This window comes from Podarcis tiliguerta (assembly GCF_965153285.1).
Source record: "Podarcis tiliguerta genome assembly, chromosome: 2".
Lineage (NCBI taxonomy): Eukaryota > Metazoa > Chordata > Lepidosauria > Squamata > Lacertidae > Podarcis > Podarcis tiliguerta.
In genome coordinates this window covers 19,163,704-19,188,335 of record NC_139535.1, presented here as the reverse complement: position 1 = coordinate 19,188,335, position 24,632 = coordinate 19,163,704, and the positions used below count along the sequence as shown (strand labels likewise).

The 24,632-nt window shown below is 50.4% G+C and overlaps 1 protein-coding gene and 1 long non-coding RNA gene across 2 annotated transcripts in view; one reads left to right on the top strand and one right to left on the bottom strand.

Moving 5' to 3' along the window:
* The window catches only part of LOC310671182, a 361,314-nt gene that overhangs the window by 116,588 nt on the left and 220,094 nt on the right, over nucleotides 1-24,632 (top strand). The window lies entirely within an intron of this gene.
* Nucleotides 1-24,632, bottom strand: part of PLXNB1 (plexin B1) — a 160,750-nt gene that overhangs the window by 4,378 nt on the left and 131,740 nt on the right. Inside the window, exons 27-39 of the mRNA XM_083424540.1 lie at nucleotides 17,947-18,125; nucleotides 16,541-16,607; nucleotides 14,746-14,892; nucleotides 13,765-13,942; nucleotides 13,040-13,143; nucleotides 12,538-12,622; nucleotides 10,068-10,234; nucleotides 8,476-8,636; nucleotides 7,063-7,210; nucleotides 5,790-5,854; nucleotides 5,615-5,690; nucleotides 2,742-2,816; nucleotides 45-1,701 (exon numbers count right to left, since the gene is read on the bottom strand). Of these exons, the coding sequence (XP_083280666.1) occupies nucleotides 1,597-1,701; nucleotides 2,742-2,816; nucleotides 5,615-5,690; nucleotides 5,790-5,854; nucleotides 7,063-7,210; nucleotides 8,476-8,636; nucleotides 10,068-10,234; nucleotides 12,538-12,622; nucleotides 13,040-13,143; nucleotides 13,765-13,942; nucleotides 14,746-14,892; nucleotides 16,541-16,607; nucleotides 17,947-18,125 (1,557 nt within the window). The 3' untranslated portion in view covers nucleotides 45-1,596. The remainder of the gene's footprint in view (nucleotides 1-44; nucleotides 1,702-2,741; nucleotides 2,817-5,614; nucleotides 5,691-5,789; nucleotides 5,855-7,062; nucleotides 7,211-8,475; nucleotides 8,637-10,067; nucleotides 10,235-12,537; nucleotides 12,623-13,039; nucleotides 13,144-13,764; nucleotides 13,943-14,745; nucleotides 14,893-16,540; nucleotides 16,608-17,946; nucleotides 18,126-24,632) is intronic.

Sequence of the window (24,632 nt, the reverse complement as noted above, 5' to 3'; positions counted from 1 at the left end):
ATTACTTGCCTTGCCCCGGGTGCTGACAACCCACGCTACGCCACTGCCCTGCTGCAGAAATCGTAACAGGCCTTTGTCTCCACACACCATCCCAGACCACTAACACCTCTGGGTGAGATTCAATCGCATATGGACAAATTCATGTTGGGTAAATAAATCTGATTTGGAGCTCTTGCTGGAGAACCTCATTCCCACCTCCAAATCTTTTTTTTTTTATAATAGGGGAAGTGACAGGAATACACACTGGGAAGTGTGCTATAATATTGCGAATTAGAATAAAAACCAGAATGCTAAATGAACAGCTGAGGTTGTCTAGCTTCCCCACAATTTTTGTGCAAACAAATCCCAAGTAAATAAACAGAACGCCTGGAAGTGACCCAACTGCCATCAGCCTGAGCCAGAGGTCAGGGACAATGACAGGAGTTGTTGTCTAGCAAGTTTTGGAGGGGCAAAGGGGTAGCCATTGCTGCTGTGGATCAAGCAGCTCTCAAAGACACAGAATGAGAAGCCGGTGAAATATTGGCAACTGAATTGCAGGCAGAGAAGCAGCAAAAGCCGCCACAATGGGCCTTGGAGGAAGCCAGAGGCACGGCCAATTGGTTCCGCAAAAATTCTGAGTTGCCTCTGGCAGACCCAGGAAAGGCCCCCATGGGGAAGGGGGGCGGCGGTGGACAAAGCAAAGCCACAGGGTGAGAGACAGGAACACGAGGAAAGAGGGTGTTTGCTTGAGAAGAAGTGCTAACTCAAAAGAGGAGCGGGAGAGGGGGGGAAAGGCTTCCCCTCTCCGCAGCTCTACAGTGCGATACAGAGGTCCGTTATTTCCCAAACAGCAGCAAACAAGAGGGGGTGAGGCAGTCGGAGGCGAGCAAGGTCTCCGTTGTGCTTTCTGGGGACGGGCTCTGTGCTTGGAGCAGCAGCTGCAGAAAGGCATGCTGGGATTGCGGGGGGCCTCCAAACCAGGTGTGGGTGAGCGAGGAAGGCGCAGGCTCCTCTGTGCTGTTCCAGGAATCTCGGCGGGGTCCCGGCTAGTGGCAGGCCTTTCCCAGCCCGGCGGTGGCTCCTCTGTCCTCCTTCCTCAGCCTCTTCCCTTTCGCTTGGTCCCAGTCTGTTTTGATGCGCCAGGGAAAGGGCTCTGCTGAAGAGATGCTCCCCTCCTTCTCTGATTGCTTAGGCAGTGGGATGCTCTCTCTTCTCAGGGCGAAAGGGAGCCCGCCCACATCCAGAGGCCTTGGCTACAGGCGCCGAGGCAAAAAAATCGCCGCCTGCGTGGCTACACTAGTCTCTAACCCTCTTGGCACATTCGTAGCTCCCGGCCTCTTGGCTCAAGCTGGACGGGAGGAGCCCACAGCTTCTGAGGAGGGAGACTCTCCCCTAAAGTCCATTATCATCATCATTATTGTTGCAAAAAACAAACAAAGGAAAAAAGAAGAATAAAGTTCTCTGGCGGCACCCTCGGCCCTCCACGGCGCTTGGCATTTCCTGGTCTGCTGCTGCTCCTCCCTCCTTCCACGTCGTCGGTGTGGCGTGCTTGGTCCCGGCTGCAGCAGGTGCCCTCTGCCCCCTCCCCCCGCCTGGCGGACTGTCCCCTTGTGCACATCACAAGTCCGTGACTTTGTTCTCTACGGCGGCGGCAATCTGCTGCAGGCGGTAGCCCAGCTGCATCTTCTGCGCCGTCGGGTCCTCCTCCAAGGCGGTGATGATCTGCGGGGAGAGGAAAGCCGGAGCTGTTATCTGGTAGTCATAGCCTGCGCCTCTAGAGCCAGATTTTTGGTTTTGTTTGGTGGTGGGGCAGCGGACGCTCAGCATCCCAGCGAGGCCTCTGAAGGCTCGGCGCATGGATTTCTAGAGGCCAGAATCTCCATCAATGCGAACCTACGTTGTATTTTAATATTCTGCTGGAAGCCGCCCAGAGTGGGCGGATGGGCGGGGTATAAATAATATACAGTAGTACCTCTGGTTACGTACTTAATTCGTTCCGGAGGTCCGTTCTTAACCTCAAACTGTTCTTAACTTGAAGCACCACTTTAGCTAATGGGGCCTCCTGCTGCCGCCGCGCCACCAGAGCACGATTTCTGTTCTCATCCTGAAGCAAAGTTCTTAACCTGAAGCACTATTTCTGGGTTAGCAGAGTCTGTAACTTGAAGCGTATGTAACCTGAAGTGTATGTAACCCAAGGTAGCACTGGATGATGATGATGATCATCATCATCTCTAGGAGGGCCCCTGCTCTGGGTGCCTTCCTTGTTGGCATCCAGGAGGTGCAGGGCCTTTTTGGTAGAGGCACCCTGATTAAGGAATGCTTTCCTCTTTGAGGTCTGGGGTCAGCTTGATTCATTCGCCCTCCTGCTCCGAATTATCTCCCCACTTCCACCTCCTCTCAGCATCCAAGGGACAAGTACTAAAACAAATCCTTTGGTGGAGGGAACAGTTTTGAGTTCCAAGGGAGCCACAGAGTTTCTGTGGGGGCCGTGGGCTCTTTTACACCCAGTCTGCAATTTTCCTCATTGCACGTTCATTGTGCCACTGAGTTAGTACTAACGGCAGCAGCAAAACCAACTGAGAAACAGAGTCTTATGAACCATTAACCCCTGTGGCCTAAATGTGTTACAAAGATGAAATTTGCACCCACTTTTGCCTCTGGTCCCACCCACCAGGGACATGTGGGCCCCCCAGCCTGAAAAAATGTTCCTTTCCCCTACAAGGAAGTTTTTGGGACCCCATTAAAATATGAGCCACATTTACCTGGTCATAGTACTTGTTGATGTACTTGTAGAGCTCATGCAGAGCCACCAAGGAATTGAGGTCACCTGAGTAGTTCTGTAACCGGGAAACGACAGGTTAATAGTCACCAAGAGAGTAACATGCTGTCCCCCTCCCCTACTGAGTCACTTTCAATAGTTTTCGGGTGGCCCAAGTTGCAAACAGGACTGGCGATATGGTGAAGTCACTTCAAGGCGGAGAACTCTCAATGGATCTATGGAACATGCCTTAAATAGGACTAGGACACACGACTTGTCCACCTGGCCCAGTTCTGTCTGCTCTGATGGGAAACGGCTCTCCCAGGCCTCGTGCAAAGGTCCTTCCGATCATCACCTGTTATCTTGCTATTTTTAACTGGAAGATGCCAGGGTCTGAACCTGGGAACCTTCTGCATCCAAACCTCCGCCTGGCCTTTGGGCTGGACTCAATCTAACCCCCCCTCTCATTTGATGGAACCCCTTATATGGGATTTTGTATATAATTTTTCCCTCAGCTCTTTTTGCTGGGCCATGTAGGACCAGCATGGATAGTTGGCCCCGGTGAGTATTTGACATTTTCTCCCCTTATGGCTTTGATCTATAAAGGTAAAGGTAAAGGTACCCCTACCCGTACGGGCCAGTCTTGCCAGACTCTAGGGTTGTGCGCTCATCTCACTCTATAGGCCGGGAGCCAGCGCTGTCCGGAGACACTTCCGAGTCACATGGCCAGCGTGACGAAGCTGCTCTGGCGAACCGGCACCAGAGCAGCACACGGAACGCCGTTTACCTTCCCGCTGATAAGCGGTCCCTATTTATCTACTTGCACTCGGGGGTGCTTTTGAACTGCTAGGTGGGCAGGAGCTGGGACCGAACGACGGGAGCACACCCCGCCGAGGGGATTCGAACCGCCGACCATGCGATCGGCAAGTCCTAGGCGCTGAGGTTTTACCCACAGCGCCACCCGCGTCCCTAAGCCACCCGCTTTGATCTATAGGCTACCACTAAAATGAGGCTGCATTTTAAGCTGCATTCTAACTTAGATATATTCTAATCAACTGTTTGTTTGTTTGTTTGGTTGGTTGGTTATTTGTGTGTGTGTGTTTTGTTTTTAATGTTTTTAATGTATTTATATTTGGTTTTAGCTGCCCTGAGCCCGGTCTTGGCTGGGGAGGGCAGGGTATAAATAAAACATCATCATCATCATTATTATTATTATTAATTATTATTATTATTAAACTTGTGCTCTGTCATTAAGGCACACAGCCACAGTCTACAAGCTAAGACTTATTTTCCTTGCAATAACCTCTGCTCTACCTGAGTTGCTTCAGGGGAGTTGGAAGCCCCAGATGCAAGGAGGTCGGGGTGGAGGGTCATGGTGTTATCTCGGCTCCATCTTGTCTGTGAGACCTGCTCCCTGCCTTTGCAGACCTTTCCCACCTGGCCTGGGAGGGCGGAGCCCTGACTGACTCCAGCTGCAAAAGCAGAGGCTGCTGAACAGACTCTTGGTCTGGGGTATTGTTTGGGGTGGGAGAGAGTTTCCTGTTATCAGTGTTACTTTTTTGCATCTTTATTTTGGATCTTATGCATATTTTTTGATGCTTCATTTATTGTTTATGACTGCTTTTGTTATGCTGTAATTACGTGTTGTTGTTTTTAGCATTGCCAGCCACCTTGAGCATGGTTTCAACTACGGAAAGGTGGCGTACAAGTAGAATTATGTCAAGGATGCATCTCTGCAACGGAAAACAAGGGCGGCAGAGAGCAACGCCAGTGCCAATGCTGCTTCTGTGCCCATTATGCAACTTGACCTAGTAACTCTAGAGGAGTGGACAATCTCATGGAAGAGAAGGTTATTTTGGGCTACCAGCCACAAGGGCTTTGCCAGGCTTCCTCAACCTCGGCCCCTCCAGATGTTTCGAGACTACAATTCCCATCATCCCGGACCGCTGGTCTTGCTAGCTAGGGATCATGGGAGTTGTAGGCCAAAAACATCTGGAGGGCCGAGGCTGAGGAAGCCTGGGCTATGCTCAGAGGCAGAAAGGCTTCTGAATACTAGTTGCTGGAAACTGCAGGAAGGGAGAGGCCTCTTGTGCTCAGATCCTACAGGCATCTGGGTGACCACTGTGAGAATAGGATGTTGGATCAGATGGGCCAGCATTCTTTCCCCTGGGATAGCTCAGCTGGTAGGAAAAGCATGAGACTCTTAATATCAGGGTCGCAGGTTTGAGCCCCACATTGGGCACAAGTTTCCTGCATTGCAGAGGGGCTGGACTACACGGCCCTCGTGGTCGCTTCCAACTCCACAATTCTATGATTGCCTTGATCCAGCACGACTCTTCTTCCATTCCAAAAGAAGGCTCCTACAGTTTTCCCAGTAGTGATGTATGGAAGTGAGAGCTGGACCATAAAGAAGGCTGATCACCAAAGAATTGATGCTTTTGAATTATGGTGCTGGAGGAGACTCTTGAGAGTCCCATGGACGGCAAGAAGATCAAACCTCTCCATTCTTAAGGAAATCAGCCCTGAGTGCTCACTGGAAGGACGGATCCTTAAGCTGAGGCTCCAATACTTTGGCCACCTCATGAGAAGAGAAGACTCCCTGGAAAAGACCCTGATGTTGGGAAAGATGGAGGGCACAGGGAGAAGGGGACAACAGCGGACGAGATGGTTGGACAGTGTTCTCGAAGCTACCAGCATGAGTTTGACCAAACTGCGGGAGGCAGTGGGAGACAGGAGTGCCTGGCGTGCTCTTGTCCATGGGGTCACGAAGAGTCGGACACGACTAAACGACTAAACAACAACAACAGAGGTCTTGGCTCAGCAGGAGGAAAACAGAGAAAGGAAAAAAGACTGCGATGTAGCTCATAGCCTACTTACTCGTGAGAGTTCAGCCAGGGCGGAATTCATTTCCTGGTCACTTGCAGAGATGGTTTGCCGGATATCTGCATAGTACCTGCAGGAGATAAAGTACAATAACCATTCATTTCTTTACCCTGTTTCCTTCCTTTCCTTTCTAGGCACATCCAGCCGGCTCCCTGGCCCTCCTCCTTACCTTTCCACCATCTGCTTGTAACGTGGAATGTCGCGGGCGTAGAGAAGCTTGTTAATCGGAGAATCCTGGAAATGCCACAAAGGGAGCAAGACATTAGGAACAACACCCAGAACATTTTTTGGTGTCACGATAATGGTTATCCAAATGGAGGCATTGATGAATAGGACAAGGAAAGTTTGAAAGAGGAAAATTTGAAAGAGCTGGGTAAGTTTAGGATGTTGCTAGCACTCCAAACTCCCTTCCGTCTCTGCCAGCATGGCCAAATGCTCAGGAATGACGGAAATCATAGCCCAGAAGTTCTGGAGTGCACCAGGTTCAGAAGGCCTGTTCTGAGCACCTTAATGTGCACACAGTGTGAAATATACTCAGAGTCGCAAAGTGATTTCATGCTCTTTATTCAGCTCATAGTGGTGAGGAGGAATGAATGAAAGTCCCCTCAAAGTATCTGCTTTATATACATTATTTACACAATGGGCTGCACATGATTGGCTAATTCTGGAATTCTACTGTAAGCCAATCAGGTTGTGGATTCACTTATATCTGGAGCATGATTGGGTGGTTCCTGCCAACCAATCAGACTGCTGCATTGTTCTAGGACCAATCAGACTGATGCATTCTGAATCCTATTGTTCTAGGACCAATCAGACTGCTGCAATTTGGATCCTATTGTTCTAGGACCAATCAGACTGCTGCAGTTTGGATCCTATTCAACTCAGTACATAACACAGTGACTGACAACTGCCCTGCTGAATGGAAAGCAAAAAATTGGCTTGGGCAGCCACTCTGGCTGCAGAGAGGAAGCCTCGCATTCTATCGCCACCCATTTTTTAAAACAACAATTGTGGGCAGGAGCTCTGCCCTCACATTACAATGAATGGCAACAGAGACATTGCAGCAGCAACAACAAAAATGGGTTGGAGTCGTGTCCCTTGGCATCCTTCGCATGGCAGGTACCAGCCAAGAGTCGTGCAACTGAATGATTCCTGCATTTGCAAGGGAGATGGCTCCCTTTGGGCCCTTTCCCCACGATTCTCCGTCAGTGCTGGAGAGAAGCTCATTTTCCGAGCAAGAAAGCACTGTGGGTTGCACTCAGGAGAAAGGCAACACGCCCACAGCAGAGGAATGCCTGGATCCTCTGCAGCAAAAGGCAACAGCCCCACTTGACTTGCATCAGGAAAAGATGGCGTGGAGAGCGTACGGCTACCATATTTCCCCCCAACTGATGTCAAAGCAGAAACTGAAGGCCACCAGCCCATGCCTTCTCCAAGCTCACCCGGCCCAGCTTGTGGTCCGCGAGAGTGCAGGAGTCCATGAAGGTCTGAGCAATGACCAGGAGCACAGCGTCCACATTGTCCGACGTCTGCACATCAAATACGAACTGGGGGTTCTTGATTATGTTGATCCAGAACCTCAGGGGAAGGCTGCAGAGAGAAGAGGGAAACGGTCAACATACTGGCATGCGATGGGAATCCTATGGACTAAGTGCTTCGGGAGCTGAACTAGGGTAGCCCAGGGACCAGGGCAGTGGCGTAGCGTGGGTTGTCAGCACCCGGGGCAAGGCAAGTAATTTGCGCCCCCCGCTGCACTGTCCCTCCCCCAGATAGTCCCTCGCTCTCTCTCCGCACCGCATGCCTGGCACCCTCCCCTCCACAGTGGGCAGCGACCCGGCGGCTCGGATCGGATTCGCACAGCCAGCACTGCAGTGAGAGAGAGTGAGCGAGCCAGGTAGGGGCAGAGAGCTGCGAGTGTGAGCGCGCCCCCCCAGATGTTGCGGCCGGCCCCCCCTGCACCCCCCACGCTACGCCACTGGACCAGGGGCCAAAATGCACAACCCAATTGCAATCCTGGCACATAGCGACAACTCCACGCCCCATTAGGGGCAGCAGAGATGGGTGCTGTCAAAGTTCTGTTAGAGCATGGGTAGGCAAACTAAGGCCCAGGGGCCGGATCCGGCCCAATTGCCTTCTAAATCTGGCCCACAGATGGTCCGGGAATCAGTGTGTTTTTACATGAGTAGAATGTGTCCTCATATTTAAAATGCATCTCTGGGTTATTTGTGGGGCATAGGAATTCGTTCAATTTCCCCCCAAAAATATAGTCCGGCCCCCCACAAGGTCTGAGGGACAGTGGACCGGCCCCCTGCTTAAAAAGTTTGATGACCCCTGTGCTAGAGTATTCTCTTTTTTAAAAAAATAATTTTTATTAAGTTTCTTACAGATGTAACATATAGCACAACAAAAACAAAAAAAACAGGAAGAAGAAAAAACAAAAAGAAAAAAGACAAGATCACAAATATAAACAAAAAAGAGAGTAAAAACAAAATACCGGTAAAGACCTAAACGCCACAAATTAATTAATTATTTAAACTTCTAACCTCATAAACATATTTTGGGCTTCCTCTGAGCCCTCCCATCTGAATTTCCTTGTAATTAAAATGTAGCAGTTTTCCGATATCATTTTTTAAAAACACAATATTCCAATTAAAATAAAATTTCTTAACTTTCCTTAAAGTTCTAAATCTTATTTATTTAATTAACTCTTAATTTAATCCTAGGCCTATTTTGGTACTTTCAAGTAATTTCTAATTTTTAACATGTGCTAGAGTATTCTCCGTCACAGGGAAGTGGAGAGCATGGCAATACCCCAGTGGGATATTCTGCTATAGGCAGCGGCTTGGGCTGCACACCTGTTTGTCTTCCAGATGTGGATGGTCTCTGGGTCCGTGATCCCATGGCTCAGCGCTTGATCATCCAACAGGTCAAAGAAGTACTTCACAGCCAGCGGGACGGGGCGGGAGGTACTGAGGATCACCTGGAACAGGTCGTCTACAAACTTCTGCATCGTCCCCTGCAGGCAAACAACCCAGGTAGAAAGAGACAAACCATCAAGAAACATCTACAGTGGCGTTTTTCCAGCACAGAGCAAGCGAGGAAGAACTTCCAAACTACATGGATTTCCATCGTTGGTCTTCCTTTCTTTAAATAAAAGGCTGCTGAGACTGTACAGTGGAACCTTGGTTCTCAAACTTAATCTGTCCCAGAAGCCCGTTCCAAAACCAAAGTGTTCCAAAATTAAGGCACGCTTTCCCATAGAAAGTAATGCAAAACGGATTACTCCGTTACAGACTTTTAAAAACAACCCCTAAAACAGCAATTTAACTTGAATTTTACCATCTAACTAGACCATCGATCCATAAAATGAAAACAATAAACAATGTACTGCAGTCACACAATCAGTAGCTGAACTGGGTTCCACACAATCACAAAAACACAACAAAAAGAGCCGCAAAAACACAAAATAAATAGCAAAAACAGACACACCTTAGCATAACACTAAAAACAGAAGTGTGGCACTTAAATTGGAAGTGTAACGCTCAAAACGGAGTACATTTGGCTTCCGAAAAAGGTTCGCAAACCGGAACCCTTACTTCCGGGTTTGCAGTGTTTGGGTTCCAAGTTGTTTGAGTACCAAGGTGTTTGAGAACCAAGGAACCACTGTAATCAGAAACTGAAGACCACTGGAGTGGGGGTTAAGGGTCTTTCAACCTTTCCCTCTTGCACCCTCTGTGGAAAATGTACCTCCAAGTCTTTGCTTATGAGCGACAGAGCTTTTATGTACATACCATAAGCAACGACAGCAGCAATTATCAATAAATAATAGCAATTATTGATAAATAATATATATAATACATAAATTATCAACGCATCATGGAAAAACAAATGCGAAATTTCGAAATGCCTTAGAATTGACAGATGCAGCCATGTAAGATGTGTATGAAAAGCAGTGCTTTTCATTTCCAGATTACAGTGGTACCTCGGGTTAAGTACCTCGGAGGTCCGTTCTTAACCTGAAACTGTTCTGAACCTGAAGCACTACTTTAGCTAATGGGGCCTCCCTCTGCTGCCTCTCCGCCGGAGCACAATTTCTGTTCTCATCCTGAAGCAAAGTTCTTAACCTGAGGTAATATTTCTGGGTTAGCGGAGTCTGTAACCTGAAGCGTCTGTAACCTGAAGCGTATGTAACCCGAGGTACCGCTGTACTGCCTTTCCCTCAGGAAGGTTCAGCAAGGGCCTCGTGGGACAAGGTCCCAGGATGCAACAGTGCCAGTGACGCCAAGTCGCAATGCACAGGCCTAGCGCTGCAATTCTGTGCATACTTACTCAGAGGTAAAGTTTGCCTGCTTTTTCGCTGAGACTTATGCCCAGGAAAGCGTGCCTAGGGTTGCAGCCTGAAAGGATACCAGGAATGGGAGGAGGTGAGCAGAGAGCTCCTTCTTACCTTCATGGAGAGGAGGCGGGTGAGATAGATCTCAGGAATAGCCTTGGCCCTCTCTCTCTCCCGGACGCTCCCTCGCCGATGTTTAGGCAGCTCCGGCTCCTCTGTCGGCTTCACCAGGTGCCAGAGCTTCATCCCACCCTCATCAGCATCCTCCAGCATTGGGGTCTCTGTAATGCACAAAGCGGTAAACACCAACAAATGTTTAGAATTTGGAACTGGGTATTGTCTGTCTTTTTAAATACCGTATTTTTTGCTCTATAAGACTCACTTTTTCCCTCCTAAAAAAGTAAGGGGAAATGTGTGTGCGTCTTATGGAGCAAATGCAGGCTGCACAGCTATCCCAGAAGCCAGAACAGCAAGAGGGATTGCTGCTTTCACTGTGCAGCGATCCCTCTTGCTGTTCTGGCTTCTGAGATTCAGAATATTTTTTTTCTTGTTTTCCTCCTCCAAAAACTAGGTGCGTCTTGTGGTCTGGTGCGTCTTATAGAGCAAAAAATACGGTAGTTTCATTCTGCCTTTTCTCCACAGAGACCAAGATGGCATAGATGGCTCCTGCCTGCCTGCCATTCATTCTCACAACAGTCCTGTGAGGTAGATCTGTGTGTGTGTGTGTGTGTGTGTGTGTGGTGTGTGTGTGTGTGAGAGAGAGAGAAAGAGAGAGAGAGAGAGAGAGACAAAACCTGATGATGATGATAATAATAATAATAATAATAATAATAATAATAATAATAGTAATAATAATTTATTTATACCCCATCTATCTGGCTAGGTTTCCCCAGGCACTCTGGGCGGCTTCCAACAAAAGATTAAAAATACATTAAAACACCAGACATTAAAAACTTCCCTGAACAGGGCTGCCTTTAGGTGTCTTCTAAAGGTCAGATAGTTGTTTATTTCTTTGACATCTGATGGGAGGATGTTCCACAGGGCGGGTACCACTACCGAGAAGGCCCTCTGCCTGGTTCCCTGTAATCTCACTTCTCGCAGTGAGGGAACCACCAGAAGGCCCTTGGAGGTGGACCTCAGGGTCTGGGCTGAATGATGGGGGTGGATGTTGAATTGTTTCTTTAAATGTAAAGGTTCATCATTGTTTCACCCGATGTCTATATCTTTAAGGGGCCAGAGCAAGGGCCAGAGCAAAATAACGAGATCCAGCTTTACAGCTGTGAAACAAAGCAGGTGCTGCTGAGTTGCATTGATTAAGCTGTGTCAGGAATTGGGTGTAGTATATAAGGAGCAGCACCTAGCTCTGCCATTACCCTGGGGGATGGGTTGGTGGTTGGGTCGTGTTTGTTTGTTAATGTATTTAGTGTAAAATGAGTTTTTGTTTTTCTTATTAAAACCTTGTTTAAGTTATTTTTGAGTCCCTTTTTAATGCATGGTCTCCCCAGCAAGCTCTCTGCAGTGTTACTATACTGCAAAAAGCCAACAGTGGAGACACTCCTTCAGGTATACTGGACCGAGGCCGTTTAGGGCTTTAAAGATCAGCACCAACACTTTGAATTGTGCTCGGAAATGTACTGGGAGCCAATGTAGGTCTTTCAAGACCGGTGTTATGTGGTCTGGGTGGCCACTCCCAAAAGCTTCATGGTCAAACAGGGATTTGAATGCAGGTGTGCTCAATGGGCTGACTACTGTAGATCCTTGCAAGCGAATGACAGACCTTTTCTTCTTTCGCCTCTCTGATCCAGCGGCAGGCAGACTTCCAAGCTTACAGAATTGTGTTGAACCAAAGGTGAACCGCTCAGGAAGCTCTGCAAATACCATCTTGGTAGTCAAGATAACCCCACAATTATCTGCTGCAGTTATTGCAGCAGTGAACTCATATGTGTTTATATTCACTTGGCTTTCTTTGATGTTGTCCTCATCTGTGGGCTTGGGGTGCTGGGCTCTGAGCCCAGAAAGAGGAGCTGTCTGTAAGATTTGGGTCAGGCATAGGCAAAACTCTGGCCCTCCAGATGTTTGGGACTACAATTCGCATCATCCCTGACCACAGTTCCTGTTAGCTAGGGATGATGGGGATTGTAGTCCTAAACATCTGGAGGGCCGGAGTTTGCCTATGCCTGATTTGGGTATTTCCCACCTATGTCCTCATCTGGTCAGGCAAAGCAATGGGAAGTTCTATCCAAAGTGACGTGTGCTTTTTTGTGTATACAGTGGTACCTCGGGTTAAGTACTTAATTCGTTCCGGAGGTTCATTCTTAACCTGAAACTGTTCTTAACCTGAAGCACCACTTTAGCTAATGGGGCCTCCTGCTGCCGCCATGCCGCCGGAGCACGATTTCTGTTCTCATCCTGAAGCAAAGTTCTTAACCTGAAGCACTATTTCTGGGTTAGCGGAGTCTGTAACGAATATTTTCTGATCTACTGACAAGCATTCAGAGATTTACCTTCTGCCCACCCAAGCTGGCACTGATTACTTCTCCAGATTTTCCTCCAACATTTAAACAAGAGTTTTAGAGCGACTTACTCTCTCCAGGGATATAGTCCTGATTCTCCCTGGGAAGATGCTTGGTCATACGAGGAACGAGAGCAACAGTGGCTCCATCGGGCACCTGAGAATGAAGGAGGAAATTGAGTTAGGCAGCAGCGTGCATTCCTCTGTTCTCTCTATAGAATAAAAATGTCATCATGTCATCATGCAGCCCCTACTGGAGGATCCTGTAGCGGCTCATCACAATCTTGGATTTGTATAAAGTCAGCGTGGGATAGGGAAGCAAAAGCAATGGCAGGATGCACAACGCAGAATCTTAAGTGGGAAAGGACCAAAAGGCCAGGAAGCCCAAACCCCTGCCGCAGAGTAGGACCCTTCTTTTACCAGATCCTAGAGGTCAAAAAGAGGCCGAATCTGGAGAACAAGGGCGCTCCAAAAAAAAGTCCCTGGGGGGAGGGGAAGCTCAAGGCAACCCATGTGCTGAGCCAAGCCACCCACTGTAGAGGAAAGCCAAAGGCCAGCAATAATTCTCCCTCACCTTGTAGTGTTGCAGTGTGTTGAGACGCTTCCAGTTGCCCTGGACAACAGAAGTCACGTCCTCATCGGAGAGGATGAGGTGCCCAGCCAGACCTGATCTCCACTCTAGCAGAAACGAAGGGGGAACAAAAATCAATAACCAGGTTGGAGAACAGCACAGAGCAGAGGCAAGCAGCTTAGAGGTGGTTCGTGCCCAGATGGGGAGAGAGGAAGGCAGGGAGATCAACAGTAGGTGCAGCCCGATCCAGTTTTGTCCTTCTCCTCCCTGCTTAGTTTTACACGAACAACACTGGGACTGAAGAGGAGGAAGCTGGCAAGCAGAACCACCCTAGCAGGCAGGTGGAAGCTGGAAGAAGGGAGACTAAGGTTGCTCTGACAGTGCCTCCTTTGCCCTAATGGACCAGATTTCACTGCAGCAGCTACAAACCCATAATGAGCATGGGGGCGGGAGACACTTCCTCTATGTATCATGTTCCCCACAGCAGGGACGGAAAACCTGTGGCCCTCTAGATTGCTGGACTTCAACTCCCATCAACCTCAGTCGGCACGGCCAATGGTCAGGGATGATGGGAACTGAAGTGCAGCATCAGTTGGGTGGCCACAGGTTCCCTCCATCCCTGGTCCTACTGCCAGATAGTCCACCTCCTTTGTACTTTGGGGTACCGTACCGCAGAGCGGAGTCCCACCATAATCGCTGTTTCCTCCACTGCCTGGAAGTCTACTCACCCAAGTCAAGCGTGTCTGGGTCTGGCCGGTGGCAGTAAGGTGTCCCTTTGTAGACCTGGTCAAGAATCTTCTCCTTCACTTGGGTGATGGTGTCGCAATCTAGCCCCTTCACCAACACCCCCTGGGAGCCCTCTGGTCCTCCCACCGTGCTTCCAGTTTGAGCCACGGCTGTCAAGGTCTGCAAAAAAACAAGGTGGGCAAAGATGAGATGACTCAGCGGCGCTCCACTCGCCCACCTGTTTCTCGAGGCCCAAACGCTGACTAAGCACTATAAAGATGAGTGGCGGTGCTGCTGTGGTGCAAAGGAACACACCGCAAAGAATTCTGGGAGCTGTAGTTTGTTAAGGGTGCCGAGAGTTGTTATGAGTGTAGGAATGTCTCCACTGGGCCAAGCTGATAAAGCTCATCTTCCGGCCGAGTCCTTCGGAATCGCCCTCCCAACGAATAATTAACGACCTGAGCCGCTTGATAAGGCCTCAGGCATGTTCCCCCATTCAGCAGAGTTTGCAAAGCAGCAGAAGTGATGAGATTTATGGCTACATGCTATGCTTTATTACTAAGCTACGCAGAGAGCAAAGAAATATACATCCATTCTCTATGAAAGCAGAGAGCAACTGAAACAAAGGAACAGAAAAACCAGGACGTCACATCCGTCTCCCTTCTCCAGTGAGACTTCCAACATACTGGAAGGTCTCTGGAATGTAAACAGAGCCTTGTGACTCTAAGCAACTGCTCAGTGGCAAACAGAAACTAACAAGGAAACCCCCTTATTCTACTCCCAGAGCTACAATTTTCTGATTGATTTAACAGTCCATCCCTCTTCCCAGGGAACTGCTGGAACTGTTAGCTCTGTGAAGGAAAAGGACAGAGGGCCAGAAGATGAGGTATGCATTTGGGTGGCCAGAGAAGCCAGTGTTTAGCTGAATGAGAGACTGGTTCTAGACGGGCCTCTCTCCCCAGCAGGACTTTGGTTGATCTCACCAGTGTGCGGTATTCCAGGTCTTCTCTGAGAAGGCGGTTGTCATTCAGGGTGTACTTCGCCTTTCCCGTCACCCAGTCCACTGGCCCCTTATCCACCTGGTGCTTTATGCCCCGGAAGAGCATATAGAGAGGCTCTCCAACAGAGTCCTAGTGGAGAAATGGAGAAAGGCCTCATGAGATACAACACAACAGCTCTGGGAACTTCTACCTGCCATTCTGGGCCATCTCACTGCAGAAGCAGGTCAGGTGGAAACATCTAACCAAGCCAGGCTGAGTGGGTGAACTGGTGGGCTGAGACCAACCAGTGGGTCCCAGCTTCACCTAAAGTGGGTCACACAAGCAGCATTACACTGCTGAAATACAGGGTGAAAAAAATTAAGGAATTAATCCCAAAATGCACATTTGCGCTGAAGGTGGGTGATAGGTCGGAAAAAGTTGATTAGTGTTAGCACTGAGCCATGGTTCCTTTTCAAAATGTTAAAAATGTTCCTCTTTAACCAGGCCTTGGGCTGATTTGACATCCAATGTCCTTTCAAAATGTGCTGGGGAGGTGGTTTTTGTTCTTATTTATTATGTATTTTGTGTTTTTTATACAGTGGGACCTCGGGTTACAGACGCTTCAGGTTACAGACGCTTCAGGTTACAGACGCTTCAGGTTACAGACTCCACCAACCCAGAAATAGTACCTCGGGTTAAGAACTTTGCTTCAGGATGAGAACAGAAATCGAGCGGCGGTGGCGTGGCAGCAGGAGGAGGCCCCACTAGCTAAAGTGGTACCTCAGGTTAAGAACAGTTTCAGGTTAAGAACGGACCTCCGGAACGAATTAAGTTCTTAACCCGAGGTACCACTGTATTGTGATTTTATGCCATCACTGCCCTGAGACCTGCAGGTATAGGGCGTTATACAAATGTAATTAATAATAACAAATAATAATCACGGTGGGCTCGCAGGTCTGAGTAAAAGCCGGTTTAGCCAGCAGCTGCCTTGAAAGCATCTTGGTTTCAGATTACAGTGGTACCTCACAAGACGAATGCCTTGGAAGACGAAAAACCCACAAGACGAAAGAGTTTTCCGTTTTCTGAGTTGCTTCGCAAGACGGATTTCCCTATGGGCTTGCTTCGAAAGACGGAACGTCTTGCGCCTTTTTTTTTTTAAGCCGCCAATGCATTCCTATGGGAAACCGTCAGTACACAGCGGTGCTTCGCAAGACGAAAAATCTCGTAGAACAAAAAAACTCGCAGAACGAATTAATTTCGTCTTGCGAGGCACCACTGTAGATGCTAGTGCCTTCAAAGGAGGGGTTGTGTCGATCCACATTTCCCTGTTCTGAAGGACAAATGTTCCTGGTGTGTCAAGATGGCCAACCTTTACATGGCCTGAGCTTTAATGTGTTGGGTTCCTGCTCCAGGGTAACCTCTGAATCCTGTTCCCCTGCTCTTGCCAGCCTTATCTCGGGAGAAAATGACAACGGGTTCTTGGAGCTCTTGCTTCTCCCTGCAGGCCAAGAGATCCTGACAGCTGTCCCCAGCCTCACGGGGATGGGCAAGATTGAGTTACTCAGATGACAACAGCAGGCCAAACGCAAAGGAAGTTGGCAGCATAGTGCTCTCCTGACGCAGTTGGCCTCATATTCCCATCATCCCCTGACCGTTGGACATGCTAGCTAGGGCTGATGGGAACTGTAGTCTGACACCAACTGGAGGGGGCCATTTTGGCTAGCTCTCTTTCAGCAGGACATGCAAGCTCCACCTTGACCTTTTCTCCCCATGGACGACTAGGAGGATGATGTCTTACCCTCACAAACGCATATAGGCAGATGGACATCCAGTTTGTCAGCAGCTTCTCCACCACCGTCTCTGTCCTGAAAGAGAACCCAAATTTGTTAGGCTTCTGTCCAGGTTGGATAAAAATCAGTGATTTTTTAAATGGATTTTTAAAATTTAAATTGGATTTTTAAAATTTAAATCAGATGTTTTTTACTTTAAATTGGATTTTTAAAATTTAAATCAGATGTTTTTTAATTTAAATTGGATTTTTAAAATTTAAATCAGATGTTTTTTAATTTAAATTGGATTTTTAAAATTTAAATCAGATGTTTTTTAATTTAAATTGGATTTTTAAAATTTAAATCAGATGTTTTTTAATTTAAATTGGATTTTTAAAATTTAAATCAGATGTTTTTTAATTTAAATTGGATTTTTTAAATAAAATGCTTTTGGAGGAAAAATCTTTCTAAAGATAGTTTTCAATTTAAGTTACATTATAGTCCAAAGGCTATTCATCAGGAAATAAGGATTTGTTTTAAGTTTTTCATGTGTGCTAAAATTCAGTATAAGTTTTCTTTTTTAAAAACCGTTTAACCACATCAGTTGACAAACATGCATAACTTATGCTACAATGTTACTGTTTTAGTTAAATGAATTGCTTAAATTGTTATTGAGGAAATGATTATTTTTCTCCTTCCAATAAAGTACAGAAGAAAAGCTGTCCAAATATAAAGAGTTAACTTATTAAACCTCACCATAATTTCATAATTATCTATGTATTTCTAATACTACAACCAAATCAGTAACTTTTGATAGAACTGTAAAAACTACTCTAAAAATTCATTATTCCAAAAACGAAACCTTTATCTGGTTGTAAATATTAAGATTATACCAGCAAGAATGAGTCTTTCTGTAAAAAATATTATTTAAATCAAGTCTTACTGACTAGTGATTTAAATCGATTTGATTTAAATCAAATCCAACCTGCTTCTATCTCACAGCTCAAAACAGACAGTAACACAGGGGTGCTCAAACTTTTTTCAAAGAGGGCTAGATGAAGTAAACATGTGTGAGGGCCGACCAAAATTGTTGAGCTTATCTTAGGATTGAAGTTTACCCAAAAGTTGTTCACCTTTTTTTAGGATTTTACCCAGAAGTTGTTGAGCTTTTTTTTAGGATTTTACCCTAGGACATATACTACTGACACGGGGGCCAAATTAAATCGACCAATGGGCCGAATTACGCCCCTGGAACGGACTTTGGGCATGTCTGTAGTAACGCTTCTCGACGTCTGCTCCCCACAGAGATATACTGGGCACTCAGCTTTTTTCTAAAACATCATGAAGTTGGGAGGTGGGGATGTCAACACCAGAAAGAGTGGCGGGCTCTCTCTCTCTCTCTCTCTCTCTCTCTCTCTCTCTCTCTCCTGCCCACCTTCGCAGCATCAGTTTGGGGTTCTTGGCGACGTACTGCTCCACCAGGTCATTCAGGAGGGTCTTGAGGATGTCCGTGAAGTACTCCAGCTTCCCGTGCAGCGAGACCGTGAGAAGAGACGCGACGTAGGCCCGGTCCCTCGGGGAGAAAGTGCGCTGGATCTCCAAGGTGTGTATAAACTGGGCACATCGAGGGAGGGGACAAAAACATAGAACTGTTGTTAGGAAGCAATTGATTGGTTGGGGACGAGGTATTTTAGCTGGTTGAGGGGTCGTCCTCTAGAGGTCGCTTTCCCATAAAAACAACAACCATGGAGATTAGAAGCTGGAAGGGGTTCAATTCAGAAAGGCCAAGAGGGGCCAGAAACGCACAAAAGCTGAACTGAATCAGAAGCTCCCTACTCCTGTGTCAAGGCTCAGGGAATCCTATCCCTTCCCTGGTGGCAGATAACATGAAGAGTCCTTACCATATAATCTACCGTATTTTTCGCTCCATAAGACGCACTTTTTTCCCTCCTAAAAAGTAAGGGGAAATGTCTGTGTGTCTTATGAAGCAAATGAACTAGACGGCAGAGGGATCCCTTGGCTGCCACTGCAGTCGCTCGCTGAGGGATGCCTCCGCAGCCGGAGCCATGGCTCCCGTCCATCGCTCGCTGTGAAGCCAGCAGAGCAAGAGCCGCTGACATGCTCTGCATAGCTCTTGCTTTTCTTGCTTTAAAGCAGAGAGCGTTTCAGTGGCTCTTGCTCTGCTGGCTTTACAGTGAGGCGGGAGGAGGGGCGGACGGAAGCGATGGCTCCCATCTGCTCCTCCCAACTTTATGTAAAGCAAGCAAAGCACCTGTCCTGGTGTCTCCTCCTCCTCTTTTACAGTGAGAGTTGCGCAAAGCGGGACAGACCCATGTGAGCCGCTCTCGCTTTGCTTGCTTTAAAGCAAGCAAAGCGAGAGCCGCTTACACGCTCTGCACAGAATCTTGTTTTTATTGTTTTCCTCCTCTAAAAACTAGGTGCATCTTCTGATCAGGTGCGTCTTATGGAGCGAAAAATACGTTATTCAGTACAGTGGTACCTCGGGTTACATACGCTTCAGCTTACATACGCTTCAGGTTACAGACTCCGCTAACCCAGAAATAGTGCTTCAGGTTAAGAACTTTGCTTCAGGATAAGAACAGAAATCGGGCTCCGGCGGCGCGGCAGCAGCAGGAAGGCCCCATTAGCCAAAGTGGTGCTTCAGGTTAAGAACAGTTTCAGGTTAAGAACGGACCTCTGGAACAAATTAAGTACTTAACCCGAGGTACCACTGTATTCACACAGAGAGACAAAGGAATGTAGTCTCTATGCCATGATGATGTTGCTCTGAGCAAAGCCCAACCCCCTTCGTCTCTCTTATCGTACGTGTCAGGGCTGGCTCCTGGTCCCAGCTCACAGAGGACCAACGCTGGCTGGTATTTATGTACAAAAGTCTTTATTGAAGTACAGTATCCATTTCCACTCCGCAGCGCTCCAGCTCTACGTCTAGGCTTTAGACCGGCGTAGCTCCATCTGAGTCTCCGCCCCCTGTGCACCAGTTTAAGACTCTAATCTTACTCCACCTCTCCCTTCTCTCCTTTCTCCGCTGGGTCCTGCTGCCCTCCGGGGCCCCTGTCTCCCTGGATTCTTCTGAGGCTGACGATGACCCCCCTGACTCCTCCCGCTCTCTTCGGCGGGCTTTAGGACCTGGCTCTCTTCCCGGGCTGCCAACTGTGCCTCCCTCCTGTACATTTGAACTTGGCGCGCGCGCGCGTTTAACTTTCCTGATGACCGTTTCCTCACTCCCCGACGGAGGTGTGGTCAATCCTGCCTCATGTTCTCCCGCTGGCAGCGCGCCACCTGATCCCGATGCCTGGGACTCCTCCCCCCTACTGCACTCTGGGGGGGACGTGGGCCCGGATTTCCAACTGCTACTCTCTGAGTCCCCTCTGCCCCCTTCTTCCCGAGGTGTTCCTCTGGGCACTCCCCTTGCCCTGACCATGGGAGCTCCTTTCTGTGAATCGTCCGATTCACTGGAAAGACTCAGAGACCTCGGATCGCTGTCATCGCTGACATTTCCTTCGGACTCCTCCCCTTCACTCTCCATTTCCTCCTTATCCTGTGCCTCTGCTCCTGAACCCCTGACATCCATCCCCCCCTCGAAGCCCCCCCTTCCCCCCTCCCCTCCTTCAGGCGCGGGTGCCGGGTGCTCCGTCGTTGTGGGGGTGGCTGGCGGATACAGTTCGTCCCCCTTGGCGTGCATCCAACCGGATAAGTCCAGCTCGTCCTCCGTGCTCTCGCCGACCTCGATTTCCTCTGCTTCCATCTCTGTGCCGCCGTGCTCGAACCCAAGGTCCTCCCCCAGCACGTCCATGTCCATCTCTCCCCCGTTCACCTCTGGGGCCGTTGCCTGCCAGGGACCCCCCATCCACCTCCTGCTCCACCGCTCCTCTGGTCCGTTGGTCTGCGGGTGTCTCGCCGACGCTAGGTTGATCTTGACGTTTAGGAAACCCATCAGCTTCTGCCAGAAGTTCGAGATGAACTGCCGCCCCCTGTCGGACAAGATAGACCGTGGCAGACCGTGCACCCGGAAGACGTGGTCTATGAACAGTTTGGCGGTCTGTTCCGCCGTGGCCACCTTCGCGCACGGAATGAAGTGGGCCATTTTGGTGAACATGTCCACCACCACTAGCACTGCCGTCTTGCCCCTCGAGCTGGGTAAATCCGTGACAAAGTCCAGGGCCACCCTCTCCCACGGTGCACTCGGGGTTTGCAGCGGTTCGAGCAGCCCCGCCGGAGGTTTGTGCACTGACTTGGCCCTTTGGCAGGTGTCGCACCTCGCGACGTACTCCGCGACTTCCACCCTCATCTTGGGCCACCAAAAATCTCTGGCAACTAATTCTGCCGTCTTCTCCTTGCCAAAGTGCCCAGCGGTGGGTGCGTCGTGCAACTGCTGCAGTACTTTCGCGCGGAGTTCGTCTCCCGGTACGTAGAGGGCCCCTCTGTGGATGAGCAATCCGTCGCGTATCTGGAACTCATCGTCCTTCGCCGTGCCCTTGTGCACCTCCTCCATCTTGGCTTGTGCAAAGGGGTCTTCCTGCAGCGCTCGACGGTGTGATGGCCTGGGATTCCGATTCGGAGGATGAAACAGAGGAATCCCGGCCTGCACAGGAGTCCCCGCCTCCAGGGCCGGCTGAACTGGGGCCAGGCCTAGATGCTGAAGAGCCTGCACCTGTGGCAGTGCATCAGGAGCTGGTCCCAGGTGAAGCCCTTCTGGCCCCAGAGAGGCTTGACGACTCAGTGGCCACAGGTGAGCCTCCTCCAGGGCCCAGTAACCCTTCGGCCTCTCCTGATCTGCAGAGGTTTAGAGCAGAGAGGCGAAGGGAACTGGTTGCCCCCAGGAGGAGTGCTCGCCTTAAGGCCAGAGGAGGCGGGGCTCCTGGGGGCCGGGACCGCCCCTGGCCTTAGAAGAGGATAAAAGCCCAGTCAGCCCGGCCCCAGGTTGCGGGAGCAACGTCGTTGTTGGCTTCGGACCTTCCTGCGTTCTTGATCCCTGCTCGGCCTCCTGTTCCTGACTATCCGGTACTCCTGTTCCCTGCTCGGCCTCCTGTTCCCGACCATCCGGTGTTCCTGTTCCCTGCACAGCCTCCTGTTCCAGCGTTCCTGTTCTCCGCCCGGCACTCTGCCTCGGACCTTGCCCCTCTTCGTGTGGACTTTGCTACACCCAAGGTACCTTACCCCCGGGACCAGCACAGTTTGCTCCCGCCACCTCCCGCACTCCCCCTTCGTCGGGGTGCGTTCGGGAAGAGCCAGAGGCCATGGCTGAACAGGCGGCTGCACTGGTGGCTTTGGCCCAGGAGAACCAGGCCTTGTCTCACACCGTGCAGCAGCTCAGTGACGCGGTTGAGGCACTTCAGCAACGCTTGGAAGCCCTACCGGCTTCTGGGGCCGACGCCCCGGCTCCGGGCAAGTACCCAGTGGCTTTGCCTGAGAAATTTGATGGAGCCCCGGCCAGCTTTCCCATGTTCCTGGCCCAGGCCAAACTGTATATTCAGGGGCGAGCCCGGAACTTTCCTGACGACCGTACCAAGGTGCACTTTTTGATTAGCTTGTTAAAGGACCAGGCGGCCAAGTGGGCGTTGCCGCTACTCAGGCAAGACTCCCCCTTGCTGGCAGACTATACGGGGTTTTGCAATCGTTTGGAGGCCGCGTTCGGCAACCCCCAGAAAGAGAGTCAAGCCAACCGGGCGATTCGGCATTTGAAACAGGGCAAGTCCACGGTGGCCACATATACCACGGAGTTCCGGCTGTTGGCACAGGACTTGACCTGGAATGACTCGGCACTGCGGGACCAGTATCTCGAAGGGCTTTCGGACGAGGTACTGGACCAGTTGGCCACAATGGAACGCCCCACCACGCTGGACACTCTCATTCAACGGAGTCTACAAATAGGCGACCGGTTGGAGGATCGTCGTCAGGCCCGGGGTCGCCGACACTTCCAGTTCACGGCACCAGCTTTTTCCGGCAGCCCCACGGTCACAACTGATTTAACGGAGGAGCCTATGCAGCTCGGGGCAGTGCGGCCACGCCTTTCCCCCGCAGAGAAGGCGCGGCGTCGGGATGGAAATCTCTGTCTTTACTGTGGCGGAAGTGGACACTTCGCTCGGTCCTGCCCTGAGAAACGCCAGCCGCAGGGAAACCGCCAACCCCAGTAGCTGATGGCCCTAGCTACCGGGGGTCCCAAACCGTACAGAATGGGCCCGCACCAATGGACTTGCAACATCTTATGGTTTCGGTACGTTTATACCCTCCAGGTGGGCCCTGGATCCTCACCCATGCTTTGGTAGATTCAGGGGCAACCCGCTCCTATATGGACGCTGCTTTTGCCGCCCATCATCAGGTGCCACTTCGGAACAAGCCAGTACCGGTCCAGGTGGAAGCGATTGACGGACGACTTCTGCGTTCAGGTGCCGTTACTCAGGAGACCCAGCCTCTGGTCCTGTGTCTCCAGCAGCACCGGGAGTTGCGAACTTTGGACATTGCCTCTATGCCCCGCTTCCCCCTGGTGCTCGGGATGGACTGGCTGGAGGCCCACAACGTTCAGATTGACTGGGTCAAACGGACCGTACACTTCCCAGACCCATGTTCCCATGCTCAATCCGGAACGCTGGCGGCCGCGCCCTCAGAGGAGGCAGCACCCACGCTCCCAGCCGTGTACCAGGACTACCAGGACGTGTTCGAGGAACGGGGGGCAGACCAGCTGCCGCCGCATCGGCCTTTTGACTGCGGCATAGACCTCCAACCCGGAGCGCCTTTACCAGTGAGTCGCTTATATTCCCTAACAGAGCCAGAGCGCGAGGCTTTGCAGGACTTCTTGCGCAAGAACCTGGAGCGTGGGTTCATTAGGCCTTCCACCTCGCCCACCGCGGCGCCGGTGCTTTTTGTTAAGAAGAAATGTGGGGAACTCCGCCCTTGCCATGATTACCGAGCCCTGAACAAAATTACCGTCCCAGACCGGTACCCCTTGCCCCTTATCTCGGAGCTGCTGGAGCGGGTGCAAGGGGCACAGGTGTTCACCAAGCTGGACCTCCGGGGGGCCTACAACTTGATTCGGATCCGAGCCGGGGATGAGTGGAAGACAGCGTTTGGGACCCGGTACGGGCAGTTCGAATATTTGGTTATGCCTTTCGGTTTGTGCAACGCGCCTGCTGTGTTTCAACGCTACATCAACCACGTGTTTCAGGACCTGTTAGACAAGTACGTGGTGGTGTATTTGGATGACATACTGATTTACTCCCGTGACCCGGCTCGCCATGAGGGACATGTCCGGACCGTGCTGCAGCGCTTGCGTGAGCACCGTTTGTACGCAAAGCTCAGCAAGTGCGAGTTCCATCAGCGGACTGTGGACTTCCTTGGTCACCGGCTCTCTCCAGATGGGGTGCAAATGGACCCGGGGAAGGTGACAGCGGTTCAAGAATGGGCGGCACCCCGGAACCGCAAGGACCTACAGCGTTTCCTGGGGTTCGCCAATTACTACCGGACCTTCATCGCTGATTATGCTCATCGCACCACCCCGTTGACCCGGCTACTGCGCCCAAAGACGCCGTTTTCCTGGGACAAGGAGGCAGAGGAGGCGTTTCAGGGGTTGAAGGCCTGTTTCCAGAGGGCACCAATCTTACAACATCCTGACCCCTCTCGACCCTTTGTGGTGGAGACCGACGCTTCCAGTACGGCTCTCGGTGCCGTCTTGTCTCAACAGATTGGTCCTGAAGCGCCACTCTTACCCTGTGCCTTCTATTCCCGCCAGCTCCTACCAGCGGAGCGTAACTATACTGTGTGGGAGCGGGAACTACTGGCCATCAAGGTAGCCTTTGAGGTCTGGCGCCACCATCTTGAGGGGGCACGACATCCGGTGGAGGTGAGAACCGACCACCGGAACCTGGAGTACCTCCAGACCACCCGCAAGCTGAACCAAAGACAGATCCGGTGGGCGTTGTTCTTTTCCCGGTTCCAGTTCCGGATCCGCTACATCCCTAGCTCTCAGAATCAGAAGGCGGATGCCCTGTCCCGGAAACCTGACGACAACGCAGACACGGTACAGCAAGCAGAACCCACCACGATCCTACCTCCGGCTGCATTCCTGGCCACCCAGGAGGCGCAGCCACTGCAGGTTCGGGTGCG